This window comes from Caretta caretta, chromosome 5 (assembly GCF_965140235.1).
Source record: "Caretta caretta isolate rCarCar2 chromosome 5, rCarCar1.hap1, whole genome shotgun sequence".
In the NCBI taxonomy this organism is placed as follows: Eukaryota; Metazoa; Chordata; order Testudines; family Cheloniidae; genus Caretta; species Caretta caretta.
Genome location: NC_134210.1, coordinates 113579063 through 113602101, shown reverse-complemented (window position 1 = coordinate 113602101; position 23039 = coordinate 113579063). Strand labels below are relative to the sequence as shown.

General features: G+C 38.9%; 1 protein-coding gene across 3 annotated transcripts in view; it reads left to right on the top strand.

The window, feature by feature from the left end:
- MLLT3 (MLLT3 super elongation complex subunit) overlaps window positions 1-23039 on the top strand; it is a 224139-nt gene that overhangs the window by 189699 nt on the left and 11401 nt on the right. For all 3 annotated transcript variants that reach the window (XM_048851070.2, XM_048851068.2, XM_048851069.2), the window contains 5 exons: window positions 6079-6157; window positions 11691-11823; window positions 16086-16185; window positions 19714-19785; window positions 21207-21278. In XM_048851070.2, the coding sequence (XP_048707027.1) occupies window positions 6079-6157; window positions 11691-11823; window positions 16086-16185; window positions 19714-19785; window positions 21207-21278 (456 nt within the window). The remainder of the gene's footprint in view (window positions 1-6078; window positions 6158-11690; window positions 11824-16085; window positions 16186-19713; window positions 19786-21206; window positions 21279-23039) is intronic.

The window sequence follows — 23039 nt, the reverse complement described above, 5'->3', positions numbered from 1 at the left end:
CCCAATACCTCTTCCCTTCGCAAGGATGAGCTTGTTACAAGCTGGTGGTTTGAGTCAGTACCTGCTGAGGAGTTATACAATACTTTGCAAGAGGGATCTTAGTTTAGTGTTGCATTGGTAAAATAGCATGCTGATGAGGGGCATGCTTGTATTGTGGTCAGGATTTTTATCCAACATTGTTAGTCTGCCATTTTATCTTAGGAACAGTGGAGGGCATATTGCATGAGATGTGCATTAGTTCTACTTGACACTGCACCAGCAGCTGTAGACAATTTTAAAATTAAATGCATATATTTCAATTTGGGAATACACATACCACTTTCAGAGCTCTTGGCATCTATTGTAATATTCTCTGGCAGAAAATATGGTCCTGGATTAGCAATAAAATTAACTTTCCCATTGTATTTTTCTTACTGTGTTTTTTTTTAAATTTACTAGTGTAGATTAGGGGAAAGATGCGTCGTTTATTCACATGGATAATGCATTAGCATTCAGAAATAATAGTGTAGTTCACAATATAAGGCTTCTGGGGGTTGTGCATGAACTACTGTAGCAAAATAAAAACTGCTATTTTAGTTTGATTTTTTTTCATACCTCATTGGTTTTTCCTCACTTAATTTTGTAACTCTTAATTTTAACTAATTTAATTTAATTGCTGCTCTAAAGTAATTTTTTTTCATTCTTCAGTCCTCATTATTTTGTTACAATAGTTAAATATTTCCATTTCTATCTGAACGGTTTCAATTCCCACCTCACACTAATGGTGTGGCCACCTGAAGACAAATTTTTTAAAATTATTACCTAGTAAATTTTCTATCCCATCTATATTAATTTAAGATTTATTTCTGATGCAAGTGCTACTTGGGAACATAAGGTTATCAAGCTTGGGCAATGTATGCTCAACTCAATTCAGATTTATATTCATATGGTAACATGGAGATCTTTTACTATATATAGGCCTTATTACTGCACACACACACACACACTTAGGATGCAAACTCCTCCCCTTGAGTTGACTCTCATTTCATTGTGTGCAACGTTGATGCTTCCTCCCTTGAGCAAGGTTGAAATGGAAGGTTGGTTGCTAGCAGGGGAGGTAATGGAGCATCGACTTCCTCTCTCTGCAATGAGAGAGCCAGCATAGGAGCAGAAGGAGAGCTGAATTCTATTACACATGTGCAGTGGTATTTAGTAGCCAAAAGTGAGAAGAACAGCTAAAAATTCAGTCCCTGCTGACAAAGATCCAGGCCAGAAAGCAAAAAGATGGGACTGTCCTGTCTACATCAGGACTGTTAGCAAATATGAAAAAAAACACACACAAAAATGTTGATTTATAGCAGTTTACCCTAGGAAGTAGTAAACGATATCCCTCCTGCTGTCCCCCGACCCCCAAATCCTTTGTTAAAGGGAGTCTGGCAGAGGCGAAAATTACATGTCCTAAAACAGTTTCTTGAAGTACTGTCTTTCTGAGATGCTATCTGCTAAAGAAATTATCAAGGAAGTAATATTAATCTATAAACTATTTCAAGTAGGTACATGTTTCAACATTCATAGTACAAGGAAAACACAAATATTTTTAGATCATTACGCATAAACCAAACACTACCTTTTATAAAAATTAAAACAAAGGCCAAAAATCCCCAAATCCAACAACACTAACTGTAATTGTTCCCTTTGTGACAAAGTTCCTCCTCCTGTGGAGGTGGGTCCTGTGCTTATTGGCGGATTTGCTCACCTCAGAGATTCACGACAGCCCTCAGTTTGGCCACTTCTGCTAGTGGCTCAAACCTGCCGTTCACTCAGCTAACCTCATCACTTGCCATCATGGGAAAAAGGAAGGAGAACAATCCCCGCAGTCTCTGCTGATCCACCATGTGGGTCGGGGAACAACCCAGAGACCTTTCCCTCTGGTGGAACCCACAGTCCAGGTTGACTCCTCCTGTGTCTGATCAGGAGTTGGGAGGTTTGGGGGGAAACCGGGCCAGCCCTCTACTCTGGATTCCAGCCCAGGTCCCTGTGGACTGCAGCTGTCTAGAGTGCCTCCTGGAACAGCTGCGCAACACTGCAACTCTCTGGGCTACTTCCCCAGGGTCTCCTCCCAACACTTTTATCCTTACCATAGGATCTTCCTCCTGGTGTCTGATAATGCTTGTACTCCTCAGTCCTCCAGCAGTATGCTTTCTCACTCTCAGCTCCTCGCAAGCATGCCACAAATTGAAGTGAGGTCTTTTTTAAACTCAGGTGCCCTGATTAGCCAGCCTGCCCTAATTGATTCTAGCAGCTTCTTAACTGGTTCCAGGTGTCTTAATTAACCTGCCTGCTGGAATTTGTTCCAGCAAGTTCCTTCTTGATCTGGAACTGCCCCCGTTACCTTACCCAGGGAAAATGGACCTGCTTAATCTGAGACCAATATATCTCCTGTAGCCATCTGGCCTGACACTGTCACACCTATCTGGTAAAAAAAACCCAGACATTTTATTGTATATCTATAGTGTATTTTATAAACTAGTATTTCTACAAAGCCAATGCGACAATGAAACCTTGACAGAAAATTCTCAAAGGTGGTTTATTTCACACGCCTGTGCTGTATAATGTTAACAGGTGAGTTTGCCTGAAATGTCCTCTGTAGATCAGAAATAAATTGATATTGTACTGCTTTTAAACAGAAAGAAACTGTTATGACTGAAATAGAATGATTTAGAGCTGGTTGAAAAAAAAGGGACGCATTTCATAACAACTTTTGCAAAAATTGCTCCTTTTATTTTTTGGTCATACAGTTTCAAAACTCAGAATTTTTCAATCCGCTCTAATAATGGAGCCAGTCTCCCCTGTGCATCAGTATGAGAGAAGTTGAGGGAGAGGGGGAAAGACTGGCTAAGTGTGTAATAAATCATGTTGGGTCATTGCACTAATGAACCGTTTGGGTCCGAATCCTCATTAGCTTGTCTGCAGAAAGAGAAAACTAGTAAAACAGGGAAAGGACATATCAGGGAACCTGTCTGCCGGTACTGTCCTGAGCTTCCATTGTTGAAGGACATCCTTTAAGCTAATTTCAGACCCATAAAAAAAAATCTATTTGGTGATTAGTAACCAGTGGATAAAAGCAGAGAGCCCAAGTGAATAAAGGCCATAAATACCAAAGTCCTTGGGATAACAGCCTATAAAAGTGTCAAAAAGCGTTGCTTAAGTGACAAAAGATAGCCTCTGGTAACAAGAAGTGTTAGCCCACTCGACACAAATCCATATTCATGCATGGAAGACATATTTTCAGTTTCTTCTACAATGCAAACTTTTCCTGCAAATAATATTAATATTTACATTAAAAGCAACTCTTCCTCCTCGACCCTCTGGGATTTTCAGAACCATTAAAGCTAACTTCTAGTTTCCAGAAGTTAATATTCAACATTTATGCTAATCTCTCTCTCTCATGGAATAAGTGACTAGAGAGGACAGATGAAGCAAAGAATGTTAATGAGCTCAAGGTGGCGTTATGAAACATTTAAAAGGAAAAGACAAGTGTGTGTTAAGACATCTTGTACTCAATGGCTTTTCCCTATTCCTACAGTTTAAGATTTCTCAAAACTATTTTATTATGTGGCATAATTTTGGTTATAGCAGATTAATATTGTATCTCTTAACACAAGAAAAGTATTAAAGTGAATTTACAAACCACACATCAGTTTGCTCCTGAGGCCTGATCCTCTAGATGCTTACTGATGGTAGTATTTGCCAATTGCCACTACAATCAGTTCCATTAAAGTCAATTTGAACTGTTGGCAGTGGTAAGCATTATATCTTGTAGTGTTGGTAGGGCTAGCCTTTTACCTTAAGTAATCATTTGTGTGGTGTTATCCAAAAATGAAAACAGTGAACTTTTAGCATCCTTAAACACACCTAACAGTATGTGACATATTTTTGCCAGGGTTTACAGATTTCAAAAATATTATAAATCAAATATTGGTACGTGACTGGGATCTGATTTAAAATGGAAGCTTAGAATTTGTGGTTGAGTCCATCTAAATTACAATTTCTGTGTGAAAATTATAGTAGCTGACAACACATATGACAACCTGTTGAAACCAGTTGTCAGCAAGTAACTTTGTTGTCAAAAGCAGAAATTGACAGATAAAGGAAACCCTTAGAGTAACTTGTAAAGCCTCTCTAGGCAAGAGGCTAAAATTTGTTTTGAAATTGTTGATATATTTACCATTTGGATTGACCATTTTTGTTCCTTATTGATGTAGTCTTGGACCAAAATGTTTGGTTTGTATTGTTAGATCATACTGTGTAGTTAAAGACCTTCATTTTAATATTTGAATGGCTTGCCAGGCATTTTTTAAAAAGGGAAAATAGTATTTTCATGCCATTTCATGACTGAGTGCTTCTTTCAACAGTTCTCTTATTTTGGGGGGAGTGGGTGTGGGGCTGTATATCTACAGGTCTGATTCTGTGAACACTTACCCATGCATGAATAATCCTACTCATATGAATAGTCCCATTTAGTTCTTGACGACTTCTGCACTTACTTGACTCACTCGAATAAAGTTTGTAAGTTTTTGGAGGATCCGGCCCAAAGTTTGTATTTCGATTGTTTAACTGAGAACTCTAGATGTCATTCATTTGAGAGGAACAGATGTTACTTTTTTCCCCAAACATTATTGGAAAAAGAGAAATGTTCCTTTGCCCAAATAGGCATCTTTTTGATTGTGAGAAAAGGCGGTAAAAGGCTATAAATCTGCCTTCTCATTATGAAGGGCAACAATAGATTGATTTATGACAAAAAGGCAACTGTTGGGCTTATGTAAGCTGTATGCATAAAAATGCCAGTTAGCTCTGAGCTTTAGAATGGCTAGATATTCTTGCTGTTATTTTTGACAAGGATTTAGTGCTATATTAATCAGAGGGGAAAGTATATAGCCAAAAAGAGTTGGAAAATTTCTCTGTTAACGCATCATAATGATGCAGTTACATACATCTTAAAGACTGGGGAGGTTTTGTTTTTTAATAATAGGATTTAAAATTCCATCCAAGTTATCATATTTTTAGTGGGGCATTTTTCTCTTCATGTTGTTGGAGGATTTTAGCCTCTCCTTTAGCTTTCTCTGCTGTCTTGTATTTGTTTCGGATGCTTGCTTGTTCTTATATTTTTAGGCATTGAGACAAGAAGCCATAGAAAGTTGTGGTGGGAGAGGTCAGGTCAGGGTGGTTGCAAAATAGTGGTAAACAGGCATGAGGACTCAATAGGAGACTCGTATACCATTATGGCAAAAAATGTATAGATTTTAATATGGATGAAACTGATCAGGTTCTACAGAAAATATTCTAAGGCTTTTACAGAATTAATAGAAAATTATATACTCTCTCTATAGAATTCTGTTGCAAGGTCATAATTCTCTATTGAATGCTAAAAGTTGGTTTTAACAATCCTTTACAAAGGTGTTCTAATGAAATCTATACCGTTAGAAAAATTAAACCCTTTTAGTTCAACCCTTATTAAAGTCTGTAGGGTTTTTCCATAAGGGTAAAGTGTTGTGCTGAGGAGAAACCCAATGGGAGCAGAAAAAAATATATTATAAAATAATATATCCTTTGGTGATGGTAAAAAAAAATTGTCCTAGGCTTTTTCTGTTTGTCATCTAGCCTGCTTTACTTGGGTCCCTTCTGCCTCCTAGAGTCCTAGTCATGATTTACTAGGAAAACATTGCAACTAAAATTGGATAAGCCTGCATTATATCATTAGGTCTGTTGCATTATAAAGTCATTTGAGCCCATGTGTTGTATAACTTCTCAAATTAGGGCATGGGTAGCTTATTGTATAGAGTATTGGTTTTGTGAAACAAAGCTTTTGTATATGACCTGTAACAGTGTGTATGTTTTGTATGCAGAGTAATTTGTACACCTTCTGGCTCTCTAACACCATGAAATGGTTAGGAAATAATTATCACTGTGAATATCATCTGTTTAGTGGCATTTTTCCTTGCAGAGAAGTGCATGAAGCAGTAAACTGTGCTCTTTTGTTGTTGTTAAAGTTTGGAGCAAATGTATTTACTACTATGTGTTTGTGTTTGTTTTTTTAAGTCTGAACAGCCTAGCCCTGCCAGTTCAAGCTCAAGTTCCAGCTCCAGTTTTACACCATCTCAGAACAGCAGACAACAAGGTACCAAACAAGGAAAAGAAATTGAGAAAAGTGTGCAATGAAGGGGCCAACCAGTAACATGACTGATGGAATCTCATTACCACTTTTCTGCTGTCTTTTTCACAGTCTGAAGTAGTGAATTAGCCTCTGTTCTGCTTCATCCTTTTTCTTCAAAGTGTATGTGAACATGATTATAACATGTAAGAAGCAGAAAGAAAACAAATCTATGTTTTCGTTCAGAAGAGAATGGTTATTTATTTGTTACATAGCACCAAGAAACATGCTAGATACTTTACAGACGCTAGATCCTAAAGATCTTGCAGTCGTAATCTTGCAGAAGGATCAGTAGATCCTTATTCCTTCATGGAGCCCCACATGAGTTAATCGGACTTCATGGAGGGAATAAGGGTCTGTATTTGTGGATCCCTTTGAAGAATCATGAGACAAGAGTCCAATCCAATGAGTTGCTGAGCATTTCTGTCTACTCTTTGCCGCCCTTGTGTGCTCATGCACACACACAGTGAATTTATTAAGAGTTGGATAGCACTTAGCACCTCAAGGGGTTAGGCCCTTAAACTTTCCAAATGAGAAATTTACTTTTAAAAATAATCTGACATGGAGAACATTATTGTTAGTCTTTAAGGACACATTTAGATTTTTCTGGCTAATAATTTTGGCTCCCTCAGAACTCGGTAAAGAAATGTAAGTTTCTGCCAGGAGAGCCTGCCAAACCAGTTTTTATATAAATCAATTGAGATTCATAAGAGCTATTAAACCACTTAGTTCCTGTTTGGCTTTTTTCCTTGACTTTGTCAAATTGTACAACTGATATGTTCTTGATCAGCTTGGCTTTTTTTTTAAAGCAGGAAGCTTTTGACTGATTAAAATTGAATTTGTTTCAGTGTGTGCATTTATATTCCTCAGACTTATTTTTTTTCTTTAAAATGGAATAGATTAGTACCCCAGAGAGAGAATTCTTTTTAAAAAGCAAATCTAAACAGAAGGCATGTCTGTCAGAGTTTTATGAAGGTGACTGTTACGGATTGGCTCTGTGTTCGGACAGCGATGTTTCCAGTGTGTTATAACTATCTTTAGAGCACAAAAGCAAGGGGTAAAATAGGCTGCTGTTGCATCCCCAGCATCAGGCGCTTGGCTTGTAACTAAGGCTGTGCAAAACCTTTTATACTGAATCCCACCGGTATTCACAGAAACCTCAGGGGTGGTATATGTGGGCTGCCCCATTACCCCCACCAAGAGCCCTGGGCGTTTTCCTTACCTCTTTGATGTCTTTTCAAGGAGGGAACCTGGTGGTCTATCACTTTCCTCTCCTCCTAACACCTTTAGGAGGATGTGCTTTGGCCCCTTCCACCTTGTGAGGGGTACATGGGAGGTTGCACAGATTTTCCAATTCTGAACCTTTTGCAGAATAAGTGGCAGCCCTTCTTTCTCCCCCTCCCACCACCAGGTGTGTGGTCACAGCAGTAAGTGCCACTAGTTGCTCCTCTGTTCTGGGAATTTCCTGTTAATGAATGCATCTTCCAGTCTGCTATAGTGTAAGCGTCTGTCTATTGGGGATGGAGGATGGGATATGGTGTGGCAGTCTGTCTTGTGCCTCTGGAGATGCCAAAGGTGGAGTTATGTCTGTGTGTTTGCTGTGGGAGGGCTTTCTACATAGGAGAGAGGAATAAGCCAGCTGGCTGCCCTGTGAAGGGCCAGAGAGAGGGCCATCTAATTTCCCCCAGAAGACATCCGGAGGAGTAGCGGATAAGATGCCCCTATGCTGCTCATACTTGGGTACATATAGTTGCATGTACAGAGAAGACGACACTTAAAGGTAAAGGGGTAGCTTAGGCTTGTTACAGAAGCAGACTGTGTGGTGAGGACAACTCACTGGTTTAATTTTTTACTTCACTTTGGGTTCAAACTAACACAAAACTCTAAGAAGGACTAGTGAAGCCAAATAGGGTCAAAGGAGGGGCAAGATGTTTAGAGTGGCCTACAGTCTTCTGCCAAAATAAGATATAATTATGGTACCTCCAGGCACTTTAACTGGTAAATGTTGGTTTTTAATGCTGCCCTGTGTGTGAGATTAAATATTTGTACATTTATATTGTTAAATTTGAATTCAATATTTTTAACCTATTGTTGCCCCTCTTGCTTTTGTTCTTCCTCTTTGTTCCTTTCCTCCTTCTTATAGACTCTAAGGTCAGAAGGGACCATTGTGATAATCTAGTCAGACCTCCTGCACACTGTATGCCACAGAACCTCACCCACTCACTCCTGAAATAGATCCCTAACCTCTAGCTGAGTTACTGAAGTCCTCAAATCATGATTTAGAGACTTCAAGTTGCAGATAATTCACCATTTACACTAGTTTAAACCTGCAAGTAACCCGTGCCCCATGCTGCAGAGGTGGGTGAACAACCCCAAGGGTGTCTGCCAATCTAACCAGGGGGGAAATTCCTTTCTGACCCCAACTATGGTGATCAGTTAGACCCTGAGCATGTGGGCAAGACCCAGCAGGCAGAAAGAATTCTCTGTAGTAACTCAGAGCCCTCTCCATCTAGTATCCCGTCTCCAGCCACTGGGAATTTTTGCTACTGGCCGTCACTGATGGGACATATGCCATCATTCCATCCCCTCCATAAACTTATTGAGCTCAGTCTTGAAGCCAGTTAGATTTTTGTCCCCACTGCTCCCCTTGGAAGGCTGTTCCAGAACTTCACTCCTCTAATGGTTAGAAACCTTTGCCTAATTTCAAGCCTAAACTTGTTGATGGCCAATTTATATCCATTTGTTCTTGTGTTCACGTTGTCACTTAAATACTAGGGAGGGACAGGAGGTGTTTAAGTTATCTCTTTGGTGTATTTATAGAGAGAAAACATATCTCCCCTCAGCCTTCTTTTGGTTAAGCTAAACAAGCCAAGCTCTTTTAGTCTCCTCTCATAAGGTAGGTTTTCCATTCCTCGGATCATTCTAGTAGCCCTTCTCCGCACCTGTTCCAGTTTGAATTAATTTTTTATAAACATGGGAGACCAGAAATATAGACAGTATTCCAGATGAGGTCTCACCAGTGCCTTGTATAATGGTACTAACACTTCCTTGTCTCTACTGGAAATACCTAACCTGATGTATCCTGGGACTGCATTAGCCTTTTTTACAACTGTATCACATTGACATCTCATAGTCATGCTATGATCAACCAATACACCCAGGTCTGTCTCCTCTTCTGTGGCTTCCAAGTGATAAGTGCCCAGCTTATAGCAAAAACTCTTGTTGTTAGTCCCTAAGTGCATGACCTTGTACTTTGCACTATTACATTTCATCCCATTTCTATTACTCCAGTTTACAAGGTCACCTTGAGATCTTCTTGTCTGATATTCTGGTCCTCCTTCATATTGGCAATATCTCCCAACTTTGTGTCATCCACAAATTTTATTAGAGCACACTTTTTGTGCCAAGGTTAATAATTAAAATGTTAAATAAGTTTGATCCCAAGACCAGTCCCTGAGGAACTCCATTAGTAACCTCCCTCCACACTGACAGTTACCCTTTCAATCTGACCCATCGTTGTCTCCCCTTTAACCAGTTCCTTGTCCGCCTTTCAACAGCTTTCATCCTATGTCTGTCTATTTTTGCTTCGTTTCTGAATGTTGATACTTCCCTTTTTTCTCTCTCTTCCTCTACCACTTATCCAGTCTTTTGTTCAGTTTCTTTTGTTTTCTTGTCTTCTTCCTCCCCCTTAATCTCTCCTTCCTTATTTCTAGCTCTCTTCAAATGCAGCCTCTTTCTTATAGTTTCTCCTTAATTCCCTTCTTTGACTCTTTCACTCATTCTCTTCTGCTGTCCTGTCTCTATGCCATTCATTCCCCATGCAGAGCAATAGGCGTGAAGGCAGTTGGCCAGAAGGAATCTCTTCTAGCAGACTGGAACTGATCAGTCTGTTTCCTGTCCCCATGGTGGTGCTGCAGGTGACCTTCTCCCCTGGCAAGGAATTCACCACTATCTTCCACATCCACTTATTAGAAGTCAAGGATGGGAGTCCTCTCCTGGCCTGTGCAGTGTCTCAGCCGGCAGTCTGTTGCTATTAGAATTGCCTGTCCTGTGGTCTGTGCCCATATCTGATGCATGAGGCATATGCCCATCAGCCCCATGTTATGGGCTTCTCCAAGCAGACCTCAGGGTATGCAAATACAGAACAGAACCCACTGAATTCAATTTGCCTAAACAAATCTTGCACAGCCTTACTTGTAAACCATTTTAAATATAGGTCTTAAAACCAGTAAGCACTGTTAACGCTGGACAAAGACACTCTGGGTGCCTCTGCTGTCATCCCTGTCAGAATTGAAATAATTTACATCAAAGTCCCCTACCTAGGGGAAGTATAGTCTCATTGTTAAACCATGGTCCCGAAACTGTGAGTGAACTTTACCTACGTTACAAGAGTATTGTGATCCTTAATTTATTAATGATAGCAAAGGACTTTGAGATTCTTGTGTTGAAGGCGCCATAAAAATGTAGTAATCATAAACTATTACCAGTATAGAAATATAACTACTGCCACCACTACTCCTGCCATTCCTGAATGCCCTCTATGTTCTCGAATATGATGTGATCTAGAATCAAACACTGTGGTTTGAGTCACTTCCTTCAGCCTCCCCAGCCTTAGCCATGCTCCTTTTAAGCAGCTGTCCTCTTTCATATTTCGCACGTGTTAAACATGCAGCTTTGCGTAACCACCTTTTATAGCAAAATAAATAAAAGGTACAATGAAAGAACTAAATCCTAAATTAATTTTTATAGAGTCTTAGGGAGAACTAGGCTGAGCACCTCAAATTAATTCAAGAGAAAAGATAGACCAGTGTTGCATGGGATTGACATGCTTCTTACAGATGAATGCTAGCAAAGTGCTTGCTTGACCTGAAATTGACCTTGAAATAAAAGGAACAGCTTTATCTAAATAGATCAAAAACAGGCAGACAAAGACTGCCTTGGCCAGAACAAGTTACAATCAGAATGCTTTATTAAACTCTGCTTTTCAATACATGGATTAACCTAACAAATGTACTATTACCAATATGTCTCTGTAGAACTTTATTGATAGAGAAGAACATTTGAGAAAGAGGGAAGGGGGGAAGGCTAGCAGCTTATAAGTATCTCATTTATAATAACAAAAATAGAACACTCAATTTTTCTTAAATTAAAACATACAGTGGGGAATATTTGGTGTGAAAATATTTTGCTTCAGCTACATTCCAGGGGGCCAGCCTGTAAACACTTAGACACATGGGTCACTTTACTGTGATGAGTCAGCCCATTGAAGTCAACAGGAGTGCTTGCGTGAGTAAATGATTCATTTGCAAGTGTTTGCAGCATAAGTCTCTAGTGCATTACTTCATTTGTTTAATGCTTAAAAGTCTTCCCCCACCTCTAACACTTCGGATTTTTTTTCCTTTGTAAAACTGCATAATAGGCTGATGTGTTTGGAACATTGCAAAGTGAATTGGAATTCCAGTTGTTGATTTGTGTCTGTTTTGTCATTTCTGTTGGTCAGGTCCCTTGAGGTCTATAATGAAAGATCTGCATTCTGATGATAATGAAGATGAATCAGATGAAGCAGATGAGAATGAGAATGACTCTGAAATGGAGAGACCTGTGAATACTCGTGGAGGAAGTAGAGGTCGCAGGTGAGTATCTTGTAACTGCAAACAACTTGAAGCCTGAGGTGGTATGATAGCAGTAGTTACAACAGATTAATTTTTTTTTAAAGCTGAATAGCTTAAGCTCAATAAACAGAGAGGCAATTTTTTCAATTTCTACAAAAAGCATTCATATGCGGTGCCACTTTTAAACTATCAAATCAGATGCTTCCAGACGTGAGCTGCTTCTACACAAAACCCTTTGGTCAGTTTGCACCTGATTCTCCTCTAACTTTCACTGGCTTTACACTCTTGTGACTCTGTTAGGTAGTTTTTGATTCACCTTGGTGTAAGTGAGAGCAGAATCAGGTCCTCCATGCGCAAAGTGTTCTGTACCCCAGCTACAAGTTAACCCACAAATCTTGTGATTGACATATATAAAGCTGTCAGAGTTCATTGTTTTAGAGGGAATTGTCTAAGCAGTTTACATGGTGTCCAGTGCATGCAGGATGTATTGCAAGCCCTAGTCCCAAAAATGATGAGGTTTCTGGCCTGATTTTTTATTATCTGTTCTGCATCCCGACTGTGACTTCAGTATGACATAACTAATGAGAAATTCATCATACATTTTAAAGCTGTTGCCATATGTCATTGAAAATCATGTACAAGGTGGAACAGGGGCTCTCAAACTTTTTCATAGCGGGTAGATACCTCATCTTAAAGAGGTTCTTGTGTACTTCTTTTCCTATCCTTCATGATCACATAACACCTGAGTATTAATCTGAGCAGTTGCTTACGTGGAAGAATAATATTAGGAAAGTATTAAATGTATTTTAGCTGTCTCTCTAATGCAGTTTATCATCTGGAATCAAGGAGAAAAGCAGGCCCTATGAACAGCCACCATTCTACAGATATCACTTTGAGAACCTCCGAGTTGGAAGATTAGTGTTAAATATACTTTATAAGACACTTTTTGTCTCATCTGTCTCCAGCTGTAGAGGGGTTTTTTGTTTGTTTGGGAGTGTTAGTGTTCCTAAATAAAACTTTGCAAAACTTAAGACAAATAGAAATGTTTCTCAGTTTTTTAAAACTAAGTTGATAACTTTTTAAAAAAACAAGTAAACATTCCCCTCCATGCAGTGTTTACAGCCTAGGCTTTGCAGCATTGTGAATGAGCATAAGAAACAGAAGGTAAAGTTGATCATTTAGCCCTGGCCTCTCCAAGATAGTGAACTATTAAATTGTAACCCTGTTATGCATGGAGAGAGATTTTTTAAGACGTTTGTAATGACTTAAAAAAATCTAGTAGATATGATTTTTCTTTTCCTCCAAATCCTGTATGTTTCTACTCATGATAATAAGAGAGCCTAGCTTTATGGTGAAGAGATTTAAAAAGACAATTTTTTTTTAAACCTGAAATGTTGAAACATCTCTAAAATAGTTTTTTCTGTAAAACATGGCATATGCAAATAATGCAATGGTGTGGCTTATAGCTTTTGTTGACAATTTTACTTTTACCCAGAACTTCATTGAAAAAAACCCAAATCTTTTATTCTGTTTGTTCAAACTAGAAAATGGCTTATTGTTTTTGATGTTTAAATAAAACAAAATAGGTTTCATCTTCTGGGATTTAAAAAGAGGGACAACAGTTGAGTAATAGTTAAACACATCTGTCCTCCTTTCCCCAAAATTCCTCCCATTTGGGTCTTTGGGAGAGACTTTGGGAGAGATTGTGTTTCAATTTGCCTGCCACAGGAACAGGGAAGAGGTCCCAGGAGAGCCATCCATCAGGCTCTTGCGGGCTTCCCTTTTTTATTGATTGGGCAGTCATTGTCTGCCCGGTCTCCCCTAATCTCCTTGCTGAATTTTCTATTCTTTCCAATTGCCACTCTTCTAAGTAGTCAGAGTACTTTCTGATAACCAGTAGAACAGTCAGTTGGTAGCCTCAGATTCTCTCCCCAGTCAGCAAAGGAAAGATACATGTGTTTAAAGGTGGGAGGAAGAACCTCCATCAACAACCTCCCTAACTCACTTGTTGGTGACTAAGATGGCTTTTCACAGGTCTAACATCTGCATCAATATAGGATCAGACTGAAGAGGGTTTGGGGGATCCAGCCCCAAGTCTGGATTCATTGTTGTCAGTGAATTGCAGGAATGAGTTTCCCAAAGAGTCTTCCAAACTGCTACTCCTGGGGGCATTCTGTGCCAAAAAATGAAAAAATTCTGCACACAATATTTTAAAATTCAGCAAATTTTATTTGTCAAAATATATACATAATCACAGCCAGTTCCAATTATTTTGGTAATTTATTTCAAAATACTTGTCAGCAAGTATGTCTGTAATACAGAACACACAAAAATTCCCCCCAGGAGTAGAGTTAAAGAAACCCCTATGACAACCCAGTTCCTGTTTCTCTGCCCCCTTCCCCGCCCGAGCCCAGCTGGGGGACCAGACACCCACAACCCTTCCCCGACCAGAGCCCACCTGTGGGTCCCCCCCCAGCCAAAACACCCGAACCCCTTCCTCCCCAGAGCCCAACCGTGGGGCTCCCCCAGCCCCGATACCCGCACCCTCTCTCCCCTCCAGAGCCCAGCTGTGGGGCGCCCCCAGCCCAGACACCCATCCCCCTCCCCCACAGAGCCCAGGAATCCAGAGGGAGAAACAGCCTGATGCTTGGTCCCAGGCTTGCACCGAGTTTCCTGCGCTGCCCTCTCCTTCCCTCAGGAAGTGCTGGGAACTGCATCTGCCAGGAACCCTCTAGGCCCTCCCCCCGCCTCCCCAGCAGTGTCTTCTATGTGTAAGCTGGCTCTGCGGAGTCCAGTGACCCCTAGTGGTGGCCAGTAGCACTGTGGGCCATTTCCATGGGGGAAAGGAAATTCTGTGTGTGCACAATGTTAATTTCTGCAAAATTCTGCATTGCGCAGGGGTGCAGAATTACCCCCCCCCCGGAGTAAACTGCAAAGGAAGCCCATAGATTATTAGTGGGGTATAACTTAATAAGGCAGCTGAAAATTAATAAAATTGAATGTATGCAAAATTCAAATGGTCAGCAGTGATAGTGTATAGAAAATGAACTACAGTAAAACCTCAGAGTTACAAACACATAGGGAATGGAGGTTGTTTGTAACTCTGAACAAAACGTTATGGTTGTTCTTTCAAAAGTTTACAGCTGAACATTGACTTAATACAGCATTGAAACTGCACTATGCAGAAGACAAATGCTGCTTTCCATTTATATTATTAGTAGTTTATGTTTAACACAGTACTGTATTTGCCTTTTTTCCCCCATCTCTGCTGCTGCCTGATTGCGTACTTCTGGTTCCAAATGAAGTGTGTGGCTGACTGGTCAGTTCGTAACTCTGAGGTTCTACTGTATTCCTCTTATGTGCAACTTTTTCCCTCCAAATGTCCAATTTCAATCCATCTGTCTCTTAGAGGAAAAACCATCTGTCTTTACAATGCTTACAGTTTGTAAGTTAATGGGAAACAGACCTTTGCAGGGTTATTGCACGGTAATTCATAGAACCTCATTCCTCTTGCTTTTGAGTCTTATGACTTCGGGGTATAGGATAAAAGGATACAGATAGGATCCCAACAAAGTCGATTATGTTGGTAGTTGCCATGTTTGTGATGCATTAGACCAGTAAGTTCTGAGAACTGACATTGAGAAAGAAAAAGCTCCTAAGAATCTTCAAACTCCCACAGTGTCAGTGTATGTTATTGTGTGTTATGCTGAGCATTGGAGTGGAAAAAGTGCTTTGTCGATCAGAAAAAAGAATATAATAAAATTATTTTCTGATGAACTTATTATATTGTGGATGTCTTAATTAACTTTTAGTGAAGCACTTATAGAAGCAGGAAGTATGCAAGCTTGGAAGGTTATGGAAGGAAGGAAGAGTAGCTGAGGGGAATTCACATTTTGTTCTTTAAAATGTTTTAGGAATTTGTTCTTCCTGCCCACAATTTCCAGGGGGGTCTGCAATTGGGACACTTGCCTCATTGAGATTCTGTTTACTAGTGACAACTATTAACTAAACAATGTAGCACTTCAGTCATTGAGGTGAAGGATCTATGTGAGGGCAGCTATTCCACTTCTCCATAGTACACCGTTCTTATTCCACTGGTGACTTCTGCTTGTGTGCCTGCCCTTTACTGACAGCACAGCTGCACTTTCAAAATTCCAATAACTAATGACAGCTTGTGTAGCAAAGAACATTCTCAGTGTCCCACCTACAAGTGTGATCTAGGAGCGGCAGTGTGTTCAGCCTTTGTTTTTATATCTGATTTCTGTGGCTCTCTTTTTCCTCAGGGTTAGTCTAAGTGACGGTAGTGACAGTGACAGCAGTTCAGCTTCCTCACCGCTACATCATGAACCTCCACCACCTTTATTAAAAACCAACAACAATCAGGTACAGTGAGGTTCCCTACATACAAGAGTGGTGTATCTGCACTAACAGCTTTGGAGCCAGCCCTGTGCCCTTGATTGCTTTAATTTTCAGACTAAGTAAATAATTTTCTTTTACCCTGAGCGTGAATATATTTGGCTAAACAAATATTCTCTGTAAAGCAGAAGAGCAATGTGTTTGGCAGTATTCTGAGGAAGACAACACTTTTGTGTATATTAAGTCATACTATTGTAAAAGGTAAACTTGTTATGACCTGGCTGTACAGTAGCAGTCCTACTCTCTTGGTGTTACTTTTGCGTCACATGTAATCAGGATTTTTGTTTTATTCAGTCTTCATCTCAAAGTTGTAATCAACCATATTAGATAAAGCATTTTGTTATATTTATAGTAAATAATGCTTAGCACTGTCGAAATAGTAGCTAGTCTTTGTAGCACTGTTGAGATCGGTAAGTAGCGTTATCCCATCTGGCAGGTGTAGAAACTGAAAGGGAAGTTAACTGACCCAAATCTACACAATGAGTCAGTAGCAAACAAAGATTAGAACTCAGGAGGTCCTCATACCTAATCTGTTAGATCACAGCATCTTTTTAAATTAATGGAGTTTTTATAACACATAAGCATACTACAATGTATGCATTTGCTATTATCTTTAAAGCAATTGACATTCACAATGTATAAAGATATATAACTAAAGTCATTTATATACTTGTGTTTGGTGACAAAACAGAACATAAATCTACTGCAGATGAAACTTGGTCACACTCTAAACTCTCATATAAGTTAAATGAGAATAAGTACATGTTTATAGTGGCAATGCAGATAAAATGGATCCACGGTTTTAATAAAAAAAATTTAACTTGTGTGTTACAGATGAGCCTAGACAGCACTTCCTTCAGGAAAATGAATTCTTTTTCCTGACATAAATAATATACCATCCATTCCTTTTCCAATAACACATAAGTGTATCTTTGCTAACAGCAATATGTGAATAATTTGTTTATATCAATTAAATTAGGATATGCTGCAGAAAAGGAGACATGCTCTGTGTTTAGCAGGAACACCTGTAATAACAATAAAGAAGTCCATGTGATTTCACAGTCAGTGAGTATTAATAGGATCAATCAAAAATTCTCCAATTATTTTAAAATTGATTTCTACATGAACTTTGGAGAGAGAGCACTTTTACAAACATACATAAAGTGACATTTCCATTTCCTTTCAGCTATCACTTAATTATGGGCAATCTTCCTTTGGAGACTGGAGTGCAAGAAAAATGAATTATCTTTTTATAGGGATAACCAAAGCTGGTTGCTTTTTGAAAATCTCACCTGGTTTTTGCAGGGAAATAATAACTGTATCTTTCTCTCTCACTAGGCACAATCCATTTGGCCACTGTCTCTCATGCCATGCCTGTCTACTCCAGTGAGCACCATAAACTCCCATGTGCTCATTTGGTTTCTCCAAACAGCATGGAGTATTTAAGGAGATACCAATTGGAAGTGAATAGCTCACTATCTTAAAGCATTCACACACTGTCTTAACAGATGAGGTAGAAAGTATACTTTGGGGAATGGTCAGGGCTACCTGTACTAGAATTCCAATTGTGTTAGTCAGAACCATATTTAAACATGGTTCTTGCCAGCAAGGTACTGCCATGATCTTCCTGACTGGTATAAACAGGTCTGTATTACAAAATAGGTTCACAGTACAGAACCATACTGTTACAGATTAGGGAAAACACTACCCTGTACAGATTAGTGAATGAAAGAATCAGTTTCAGGCAGGTTTGAGCGTTACAAACACTGAGTTAATATGAGCCTTTGTAGAAGCGTTCTCTAACCTGTATAGTGACACATCTCATCCAAACTAGGGTGCTTCGGATATTGGAGAGAATGACCTACGGCATGTGGGGAAGCTACTGGATTTCAATAGCCACATTTGGCAGATTATAAGTGAGCAACTCCTTCAAGCTTTATCTGTGTCCCAGGCTAGTGAAATCATATGAAAACCATTTCTGATGTTAGGGCTATCATGTATCAAAATTTCATCACTCCTAGGTAAACTGATAAAAGCTTTTTCCCTTTAAAAATAAACAAATACAAGAAAAACAAAAAACAAAGGAATACCTGAAAAGCCTGGCATTTTGCCCAGAAGCATTCACATTTTGTCAAGACAAGATTTATCTTCCTCCACCCCAAACTGCAATAGCCCTGGGCTTGTTAAATCTAAGAATTATTTTCAGGTGAGCTTCATGTGTTGCAATTCTGGGCACGTACCACCCTTTCTAAAATAAACAGTTAGTTAGGATAAAACAGACCTATAGTCTTCTTGTCTGTGTTGGAAAGTAGCTGACAGTTCTCTCTCTCTCTTTCTCTCTCTCTCTCTCTCTCTCATTTATAAGGTCTCAATCACCCTAGGTAACAGCTAGTGGGATCTGTGGGGACTATGGAAGTTGGGGGAGATACTAGGAGTTGGTGGGAACTGATGAAAGGCCCATGTTGGGGCATAAGGGTATCAAAAAATCTTCATTTTTAACAAGCCCTGACTGAGTAATTTTCATTTTGAAGTTGGTGTTATGTTATGATAACCCAGCACGTTGTTAGGGCAAACTGTGCTACTGGAGAGATATTCTTTGTGATGAGGTGTTAAACAGCAAACCTAATGATTTGTGACCATTAAACAGCCCATGACACTTTTCACAGCAACTGGCCACACTCCAAACTAGGTAATAATAATCTGATTACGTAAACTCAGTTTCAAATGGAAAAAAATCCCATTCCTCACATCTGTCCTAAAACTGTCATGTAGTAGCATTGTGTACTCTTGACTATTTGACACATCCTTTACCTAGAGGTGACTAAATTTCAGCATTTGATGAAGAGACACGGGTATATAATATAACTCTATAGGCCCAAGTTTGTAAAGTAGCTTGTAATCATACTGGATGAAAGGTACTATGTCAATGCGTGATCATTATCTTTGATTAAACACTCTTTTTGCACAATTGCAGCTCGTCCAAACACTAGATTAGCTACATTTCAAAAACTGTATCCTTCAGAAAAGGCAGACAACAATAAAGATAATAAGAAAACATATTAATCATACTGCACATTAAATGCATGTAGTCTTTACCAAGGAGGTAGGGTTTGCCTCAGCACTCTGCATATATTCAAAAATTTAGACCTCTTAACCTGCCAAGGTTCAAATGAAGACCATACAAAAAACAGTGCAGGAAACTTTAAAATGATATAGAATCAATTTATTTAGTATCAGTATTACTCTTATAACCATCTCTTCATGATTCAGCATTTTGTGATGTAAGTTACTTCTAAAAAAAAGAAGATTGAGTAGCTTTGTTAGGTCAAAGATTCTGAAGGGTTATTTGCAAGGTTTGGTTGTGGTTTCCTGCAGATATTTTTATATTCTTTGTTTTTATGTAACAGCATTTTTTAAATGTTTTCTTAATTTTTTAAAATTCATACAGCCCAAAGATGCACTTAATACTTGCAGCATTTTCTGTTTCTTTTCCAGATTCTAGAAGTGAAAAGTCCAATAAAACAAAGTAAATCTGATAAACAAATAAAGAATGGTGATTGTGATAAGGTAAATATGAGTGTGATGGCAATAAAGTATTTAGAAAGCCACATTAAGTTATTATATTTTCTCTTCTACATCCCTTTTACAGTATTATTTTTGTTACAAAACAGAAAACTCACTGGTTAGTATATCTCTGCTCTGAGTGTTTCTTAAATACAGCAGTGTGCTTTTCTCTTTTTCTCTTTGTAAGCATTGTCCCCTCAAAGCTTTGGCAAATTTAGCTGGGTGGGGATCTACCACCTATTGTTTGTTTTATGTATACAGCACCACAAATATGCATAGCGCTTTATAGAAGAAATAAAAGACTGTTCCCACGCTAAAGATCTTACAATATAAGTCTCAGGCAATCAATAGAAATATTTTACAGAATCCTTTCCAAGGGCTGGTGTTCACTGGAAAATGAGAGTGTGATATAACACATTAACTAGCATTACACTAAGCATACATTAGCATACAGAGGGATTATCGTGCTTAAATTTGTCAGCTGGCCATGGTTAAGTGCATTCTAACATGGGTTTTAATGTTGTGTTAGTTAACATAGCGTAATCTCCCAGTGTGTGCCCCAAAATGGTTTAGAATTTACGAGTAGTAACCTCGTTGTGCTACCACGAGTCTGAGACTCCTAATTTGGTTTCCCATTCCCAGATTGTCTCTGACCTAGAACGTAGCACTGCTTTGTTAGACCAGCAGTTCTCAGTCTTTTCCATCCCATGATCATGTGTTACAATGGGGAAAAAAAGTAACCATGAAAAAGAGGAAGGATGATTATGACCCTCTGCCCCCTCCCCCTCAGACCAGTTTTCAACTCCCTTGGAAGCTGTGACCTCCAGGTTTGGTACCCATGTGTTACTTCATAAATGCTAGTGGGCAGCCATAGATGAGATGAGATGTAAATGAGTTTTATTGTGGTAGGGAGTAGAAGGATTTGCCCCTAATGTGAATTAGTGTTTAAGTTCCAAGAGAGTTGGGGGGGAGTTTGATCCCCTCTGAATAACCAGCTCACTTTTTCTTACACGTGCCTTCATGCATCTTAAAACCTCCTGCCCATTATTCAACTTGCTCTTCAGGATTCAGTGGCTCATCAATTTCAAAAATGGCCCTTGGTGATAGAATGCAAACTTCTGTCATACTGGAGAACAAACAGGATTTTGTGAAATTCTTTTAAATATCTGATATAGTGAAATTACTTCAAAGGCCTGTTAAAGTTTTTCAGCATTATGAAGTAAAAAGGTTTAACTGGTGGTTGCTTGGATCACATACTGATTAGTTGGTTGGAGTTAAATGTTTAGTTCCCTTGCCAAACCAAAGAGAACAAGTCAAATGAGAATACAAATGCTGTTGTAAATACTCTGTACTAAATCTGGAGTTTGTGGAAATACACAACTATTCCTTAACAGGTTCTTTGTTGGGGGGGGGATTGTTTTCAGGCATATCTCGATGAACTAGTAGAGCTCCACAGAAGATTAATGACATTGAGGGAAAGGCATGTACTGCAACAGGTGAGGAGAGCTCTTGTGCAGTATCAGAGTGCTCAGCAAAGTCAAGAAGCCAAATCTGTTCTTCCTCTTTTAACCTAAAGCTTTATAATCTGACTTCAGAGTTCTCAGGCCTGAGACTGCATAATATATTGCCTATTAAGAATGTTAATATGACCTAAAGAACTATATTACACACATTTTTTATTCCATTGCCACATACGAGCACACTTTTGAGTTGGAATCGATCCCCTTGAGTTTTCCAGATTTATTGAGAGATATAAAAATGGTGCTTATTTGAGCTAAATGTTGTCACTAATTTACAATATTGATCAGTACATTTCTCAAGCCGCTGATTCATGAAAATTGGACACAGGCCAATAAAATATGATCTGTGGGAGGGCAAAATGAATAGAAATATTGCACAATTGGGCAAGAATCCTGTTTATTTTTTGGAAAACCATGATGAAATCCTTGGTGAAAAGCAAGTAAATACAGTTTCTAAGAGTAATCATGAAAACAAATGTCACTTTATGGTAAAACACAGTATATTCATTACTTAATCTTCCTCAGTCATGGGAGACAATTGATTACTTTGGTGTAAACTAGTTGGTCAGAACTAAAAAAGCTTCAAATTCTCTGATAGCATTATATAGTGGTAAGAAATGACTTACATTATATTCTCTCTGCATTCAGTGATCTCGGCATTGTCAGGTACTGTTGGATTACAAATGGATGAAACAAGAGATGAAACAATTCACATTATTAACAAAGCAGAAGTAATTGTAGTACAGATGGCTTTATTATGTTTACAGCAATTAGATACCACAGTGATAGGCACTTTATTGAGATTTTTACCACTTCCAATTGATTGCAATCACTCAGTAAATTTCTCAACACTTGCATAATAATAACAAAATACTTTACAGACCTTCAGCATTAATCCATGAGTGCATATTTGCTCACACATTCTTTTGTGACTGATCATCAGAAAGTAGTGCAAGTTCAGTATAACATAGAAGATCTCAGATTTGGATATTTCTAGTTAAACAGGACCCCGGCTGACTGTGTCAAATTTAATTTCTAAGTTTATTCTTGTCCAAGTTTAGTATGTCTTTAACATATTGTTGTTTCCAATCACACTTTGCCGCTAGCGTTCATTGCTCTTCATTTGCCAATTGAAGGAGCTTCTCTCACCAAGAAAAAATGGTGCGAAAGACCAACTCCAGAAGGGCTTGCATAACTCATCACAGCATAGGACCTAGGGGGCTGGAAGTGGCAAGTGAAAAATTTTTTAAACCACCTTTAAAACCGTCAACACAAATAGGAGACGGAGGTGAAAGTAAGCCAAAAAAATAAATAGGGAAATGGGTAGGATAGTCCAAGTTGTGTCAGTAATTTTACTGTTTCTCTTCTTGGCCTAATGGTGTTAAAGTTTCTTATGGAGGTGAGTTTTCTGTCATTGGTGGAAAGATGGTGGTTTAAGTCATGGAAGCACCTTTCGTGTCTGATATTGGAGCATCACTGGTGTTGGAGAGGTTACTTGCTTTGATTCCTCACTCCCTTGTTAGAAAACCAGGATGGGGACCCTCTGAAGAGTGACAGAATTTAAATGGGGATCCTCAACTTCCCATTCTGACTACGAAGAGTAAAGAAATGTAAAAACAAAACCCCATGAATTATGAACTGACTTCAAGATTCTCCAGGGCAAATGTTGTTTTATACTAATTGACAGGTTTCAGAGTAACAGCCGTGTTAGTCTGTCTTTGCAAAAAGAAAAGGAGT